The 6,814-nt window shown below is 60.8% G+C and overlaps 2 protein-coding genes across 2 annotated transcripts; both read left to right on the top strand.

The window, feature by feature from the left end:
• Positions 1-497: 497 nt before the first annotated feature.
• Positions 498-1,901, top strand: LinJ_31_3350 (hypothetical protein, conserved; the record flags this gene model as incomplete). Its single annotated transcript, XM_001467494.1, has 1 exon — positions 498-1,901. One exon carries the CDS (start codon positions 498-500, stop codon positions 1,899-1,901), a length of 1,404 nt encoding a protein of 467 aa, XP_001467531.1.
• Positions 1,902-3,537: 1,636 nt separating this feature from the next.
• On the top strand, positions 3,538-6,009 carry LinJ_31_3340 (hypothetical protein, conserved; the record flags this gene model as incomplete). The annotated part of the gene is made up of 1 exon (XM_001467493.1): positions 3,538-6,009. One exon carries the CDS (start codon positions 3,538-3,540, stop codon positions 6,007-6,009), a length of 2,472 nt encoding a protein of 823 aa, XP_001467530.1.
• Positions 6,010-6,814: the final 805 nt, after the last annotated feature.

The following is a 6,814-nucleotide window of genomic DNA, read 5'->3' as shown; positions in this document are numbered from 1 at the left end:
GACTCTGAAATCCTNCGATGGCAGCGCTAAGTATACCACTGTGAGTACTGCAACGTNGCGATTCTGGAGGAACAGGCTCTGCGCAGACGCAGCTGACGCACAGGGTGTGGTGTACGCTANCGGCACCATCATTATGCGTACGCCTCGCTGCCAGACACCAGCACGCTGCCCGAGTACATGCCGAGCACGGGGCTCATCTACTCAAAAGACGCTGCGCACGGTGGTGCCGACGCCGACGACGGTGAACGGCATTGTCGCATACCGCTTCGACNNCCGTGTTTGACGGGTGCGCCGCACATGGCGATGCCTCGGTGTGCACGGCGGACACGGGGGGCGACTGCGTGTGGTGCTCCTCCACGTCCGCGTGCTGTGCGAGCACGTTGGCGTCGGCGGTGTGTCCACGCGGGCAGTGGACAACGCCTGCGAGCAGCACGGCTGCCTTCGCGCCGCAGAAATTCTACGACGTCACCGTGGACTTCGACACCCCCTTCGTGACGATGTCGAGCTACAACTACTCCTACACGCTAGAGAAGGGCTACTTTCCGCTACATCTGCAGTACCCTGAGCAGAACATTCCACTGTTCCAGACGCCATCGCAATCAATCATGAACTGCATCCCTGGTGCCTCGTGCCCCACGCAAGCCGACACACACTCTTGCGGTCTTTATCGTAGCACGTGCGTGAACGGCAACTACACTCTCTCTATCTTGGCACTGGAGTCGTTGTTCACATTTGCAAAGGGCGGTCTTTGGACTGCAAAACTGCTACCCGAGCGGGCCCGCGGCGAGGAGCTCTGCGAGGAGGAAGGCGGCTGCGCGCCAGGCGTGGTAGGCCAGCTGACAAGGGTTGCCTTCAGAAACTCTTACTCTTCCATGCCGCTCTTCTCTGTGCAGCTTTACGCCGACGTCAACGGCGTCATTGACATCACCATCGACTGTGCGAGCTGTGCGCACGGTGACCCGATGCTTGCGTTCCCTCCAATGCGCGTTGGACTTGTCCGCTATGGCGTGGACGACGTATCATCGGTCATGATCCCGCAAGGCCTCCTGCGCAGTGGGCTGCACGTCCGCTTCGTGCCGCTGTCGAGCTGCAAGGACTGCGGATTGAACGGCTGGTGCGACAAGTCCTCAGGTACGTGCCAGTGTCAGCCGGGGTACCACGGCAGCAGCTGCGTGGCGTGCCCTGCGTGCTGGACGGGCAGCAAGTGCGACGACGGGATCAACGGCAGTGGGACGTGTCTGTGCAACGGAGGCGCGTGCGAGGCAGCGTGCGTGAACGCGAGCAGCGGGAGCGTGCCGCCGCGGAGCTGCGCCGGGTGCGATGCTGTTGGTGGGCGGTGCAACTGCGGCGTGTGCGAATGCCGGGATGGGTGGAGCGGCGCGGGCTGCAGCGAGGCTCCTGCTGACGCGTGCCGCGCGTACTCGTTTGACGGGTGCGAGGTGTGCGGGCAGCACGAGGGGTGCGTGTTCTGCCATGACTCGACGTGCTTCAATCCTGCGCTGAGTGGGACGCGTGACGGGTACACGTGCTCGTACAGCACCCCCGCCGCCGACACGCAGGCGTGCGTGACCTACCGCAGCCGTGGCTCGAAGCCACCCCTGTACAAGGGCTTTGACTTCATCGCGATCATTTGCTTAGCCTTGTCGGCACCCGTTGTCTTTTCGCTGCTCATCTTCGTCGTTGTCGTTCGCCGCAACCGTCAAGCTCCGAATCCGATGGATGTGTTTTCGGTGATAGGGGCGCCGGAGTTTCGCAATCTGCAGAGGGAGCGGGAGGTAGTTCAGGCTGCCTTCACACGGAAACGGGTGCGAGAGAGAGAGATGATGGGCATTCCGTTGAAGCAGATATCTCTTCGACGGCTGTTCAAGCGGCGAAAGGAGGGCTTAATGAACGAGCAGTGAGTGTGCTTGAGGCCCCGGAGCTCGCCATGGAGGTGGCGGCATATGTGCATACGACGTGCCACCCGTTGAGTCGGGAAGTCCACGTACCATTGTTCCTTTGTACACGAAGCTGTTGTATCCCCTGCTTTACTGTTTATGTAGATGGCCATGCGGATATGTAGGCGTGCGCCCGGTCACGGCATCGGCGCGACCGAGGGCGGCACAGCAACAACAATAAACAAACGGCACGGATGGGGAAGGACAGAAGGGGGCGCATACCTCTCTCAGTGCCTCTGGTCTTTTTTTTGTGTGTTGCTCTCGTACTCTTGTCTGTGTGCGCATGCCATGACGCACATCTACAACGACGCGAGTGCCTTGCGCGGCTCGTGTGACGGCACCGTTTCGTCGGCACCGCCGTAACTCACGCGTGCCTCTCCCTCCCTCTTTCTCTCTTTTCTCACCACCACCGGCCCATCACGTGGCGCCAACACACATGCGGGCACATGGTAGACTGGAGCACTCCGCCCAACGACAGCACCGTCGGTCCTATTTTGCGCCCTTCCTCTAAGAGTCTGTGCACCCAATAACAGGGTGGCGCCGCGAGTACAACAAAGGACCCGATAAGGAGTCTCAGAGAAGGGCTTCATGGACCACACCAGAGGCGGCGGACGTGACGCATCATCAGCATAACGCCTTGACTTTCTCTCCCTCACCCGCAGCATCCGCCACGTTTTCATCCCGTTGCCTCTGCAGGAAGAGGGCTATCCACGGCGCCGACGTCTCTTGACAGCGTCTCTTGACGGTGCGCTTGGTCAACATCGATTTTATCGGAGGCGCAGGTCAGGTGCGTGCGCCTGATTGCTGGCCTGTTGGCTCGGGTCCTCTCTCTCTCTAGGTTCCCCTGTCTTCTGCCACAGCGCTCTTCTTCTTTGTCTGGGCTCGCTACCGGCACGCACCAGCTTAGCCCTGCCACGATCCTTTGGCCGAGGAGCACTTTTTCTTTTGTTTTGTCGCCGGCTACGTCCGGCGCTGTTTCGTGTCCTTTCCGTTTCCTCATGCTCCGATGCCTGCGCGCATCGAGTGTTTTGCTCGCCTTTCCCCTCCCCACACTTTCTTTGTTTTTCTTCGTTTGCGGGCTTCCGTTGGCCTGCAACCACTGCACCCGCCTCGGCGCCCATCGGCCCGGGCAATCCCCTCTACTGTGTCCGCTGGCCTTGCTGCCGCTGCTTCATGTTTTTTTTTTTTGCCTACTCGTCTGCGCCACATGCCATTCAGTCGGTCATGAGCAGGAGAGCTGTTGTTGATTTCGTTGCCGTTCTCGGTCGCTTCTCGTCTCACCAACGATCCGTCTGCGCGCGCGTGAACATCGCGTGAAGGAAGCGCGTGGCTAATCGAGTTCGTCAATCTTGAGCGCAACCGTGAGCCCTTCTCTGGATCAGTAGAGGCGTTGTCGTTTCCGTGACGAGCACAAGCGCGATCCCGCCCCCTTCCTCCCGCCTCTGCGTGTGAGTGTAGGCTAACCAGAGGGTTTTCTCGCCTCGGTGTGCTTCAAAGTCACACACACACACACACACGCACACACATACGCACGCAGAAAGATAAAGGAGCACGTGCGCGTTCACACGAAGACAAGCAGCAAGCCGCACTTGGGCGTGCAATGTGGCCTGCGCTACGTAGGGCGGCCTTCTGGGGCTCATGGCTTGCCGTTGCAGTCCTTTGTGGCAGCAGCGGATGGGTCAGCAGAGCCAGCATTGTAAACTACACCGTCACCTCAGTGACGCGAGGTCAGCTGGCTGTCTTGTCGCATGAGCACTGGGCCCAGTACCAAACAATATGTGGCTCACCCAACGCAACCCAAACCTGGAATGACACATCCTTAATGAGGTTTGTCTTCCCGCCCCTCTCGCGTGCCGGTGTGGGTGCTGCTTTCTACGCCTGGAACGGCATCTCCTGGTATGTGAGCGACATGGGGTTTCTGTCCCCTACACCGTATGGCATGTGCAAAGGCTTTTGCCAGAAAGAAATCTACGCGACGCTGCGGGGCAACTATGCCTTCTCTGACAACGTGTCAGTGCTGTACGACGGCGGTGGCGACTGGCCCATGATTTCCTTCTACGCAGCGCCCTTTGCGCTCAGCGGCGGATCTCCCTCCCAAGTCAGCATCGCCACGCAGGACACCATAGCGGACGGAGACGTTAGCTCTGCAGCTGGTGAGCACACGCCTGATAGCATCCAAGGCACTCGAAACTCAGGGGTCGACGGGGGGTACACAACTCTCGAGTACTGCAACGTGCCGATTCTTGGAGGAACAGGCTCTGCGCAGACGCAGCTGACGGCACAGGTGGTGGTGTACGCTAACGGCACCATCATTATGCGGTACGCCTCGCTGCCAGACACCAGCACGCTGCCCGAGTACATGCCGAGCACGGGGCTCATCTACTCAAAGACGCTGCGCACGGTGGTGCCGACGCCGACGACGGTGAACGGCATTGTCGCATACCGCTTCGACCCCGTGTTTGACGGGTGCGCCGCACATGGCGATGCCTCGGTGTGCACGGCGGACACGGGGGGCGACTGCGTGTGGTGCTCCTCCACGTCCGCGTGCTGTGCGAGCACGTTGGCGTCGGCGGTGTGTCCACGCGGGCAGTGGACAACGCCTGCGAGCAGCACGGCTGCCTTCGCGCCGCAGAAATTCTACGACGTCACCGTGGACTTCAACGGCGTCTTCCGTGATTTTGTCAGCACGTACAGGGACCTGAGCGCAGTGGACCAGTTTGAAGTGATAACTGGATGGGATGGTGTGCTGTTTGAGAGCTATAATTCGACGTTTCTTCAGTGCCGCCCTGGCCTTTCCTGCACCATTGCCCCCCATATGAACAGCTGTAACCCCATTATGGACACCTGCCCGAACGGCAACTACACGCTGACGATCCTCGGGCTGCATTCGAACCTCGTCTGGGGGGCAGACGCTAAAGCGATCTCGACCTTGACGTCGACTGAGCCGGACGGAACACCGCTCTGCACCAGCGAAGGGTGTGGTCAGGGCTTCATGCTGAAAGTAACTGGCTCACGGTTGCAGACCGGCAGCATCGTCTCTACGACGTTTACTGTGCAGCTGTTCCTAGACACAAGCGGTATGGTGGACCTAGTCATTCAGGCGGACAGGGTCCGCGCTGGAACGCCGCTACTCGCGTACCCTCCAATGCGCGTTGGACTTGTCCGCTATGGCGTGGACGACGTATCATCGGTCATGATCCCGCAAGGCCTCCTGCGCAGTGGGCTGCACGTCCGCTTCGTGCCGCTGTCGAGCTGCAAGGACTGCGGATTGAACGGCTGGTGCGACAAGTCCTCAGGTACGTGCCAGTGTCAGCCGGGGTACCACGGCAGCAGCTGCGTGGCGTGCCCTGCGTGCTGGACGGGCAGCAAGTGCGACGACGGGATCAACGGCAGTGGGACGTGTCTGTGCAACGGAGGCGCGTGCGAGGCAGCGTGCGTGAACGCGAGCAGCGGGAGCGTGCCGCCGCGGAGCTGCGCCGGGTGCGATGCTGTTGGTGGGCGGTGCAACTGCGGCGTGTGCGAATGCCGGGATGGGTGGAGCGGCGCGGGCTGCAGCGAGGCTCCTGCTGACGCGTGCCGCGCGTACTCGTTTGACGGGTGCGAGGTGTGCGGGCAGCACGAGGGGTGCGTGTTCTGCCATGACTCGACGTGCTTCAATCCTGCGCTGAGTGGGACGCGTGACGGGTACACGTGCTCGTACAGCACCCCCGCCGCCGACACGCAGGCGTGCGTGACCTACCGCAGCCGTGGCTCGAAGCCACCCCTGTACAAGGGCTTTGACTTCATCGCGATCATTTGCTTAGCCTTGTCGGCACCCGTTGTCTTTTCGCTGCTCATCTTCGTCGTTGTCGTTCGCCGCAACCGTCAAGCTCCGAATCCGATGGATGTGTTTTCGGTGATAGGGGCGCCGGAGTTTCGCAATCTGCAGAGGGAGCGGGAGGTAGTTCAGGCTGCCTTCACACGGAAACGGGTGCGAGAGAGAGAGATGATGGGCATTCCGTTGAAGCAGATATCTCTCCGACGGCTGTTCAAGCGGCGAAAGGAGGGCTTAATGAGCGGTCCTGCGCAGTAAGGTAGGCTCGTTGGTCAGCTGTTTCGGCATCCGCCGACTGAACGGAGCAGGGGGTAGTGAAGGGCAAAAAGTGTACTTGCGATACCTTCTCGCACAGCGTATAGATGTGCGGCTGATTGATAAACGATGACGCCCTAGCTCGAAACGGGAGAGGGGGTTTCGGTTGAGTGCCGTTCTCTATCGCCCCTCACTTGGTCAGCTGTGGTGATGGCCGCGTAACCTCTCGGTCTTCTTTCCTCGTTTTACTCACAGAACTCCCTGATAGCTGCTGAAGTAGAGGGGGCCGCCGCCGTGCGCGGTGTCGCGGTGCCCGCTGCCTCCGACTCTGTCTTATGAGGCCAGGCAGTTCCCTCACCCCCCCCGCCTCCTCCATCCCTGCGAGTGCAGAGCCACATCTGGCGGTGACCGCGTCCGTCACCCGCTACGTGGGGAAGTTATAGCGAGTCCTCGCTGCTGATGTGGGCGGCCAGGTCGCGGAGGGCGCGGCGCCGGGGCACCCTGCGAGGCGGGGAGTGTGGGCAGAGCGCGAGGCAGGGGCTGCACTGAGACGGCTGCGTCGGGGCGTTTGCTGCAACGCGTGTGCCTACGGCTGCTTCGCACCACGCGACGGGGCCTGTGGCAGGGCCGGAGGTAGATGTGCGGGTAACTCATGTTGCATGGCAGACAGCGTACGCGGTGCACAGGGGGAGAATTCGTTCTCAGCTTGTTTGATGATGCTGCTGCTGCTGCATGCTCTCCTTTTGCGTGCAGATTGGTCTGCACCATGCAGGCGCTAGTTTACGACTGTTTTCGTCCCCTTTTGCAA

The sequence above is a fragment of the Leishmania infantum genome, contig 1, assembly GCF_000002875.2.
Source record: "Leishmania infantum JPCM5 WGS CACT00000000 data, contig 1, whole genome shotgun sequence".
NCBI classification, from domain to species: Eukaryota; Euglenozoa; class Kinetoplastea; order Trypanosomatida; family Trypanosomatidae; genus Leishmania; species Leishmania infantum.
The sequence above is the reverse complement of the archived record's forward strand: the minus strand, read 5'-3'. Positions and strand labels throughout refer to the sequence as shown.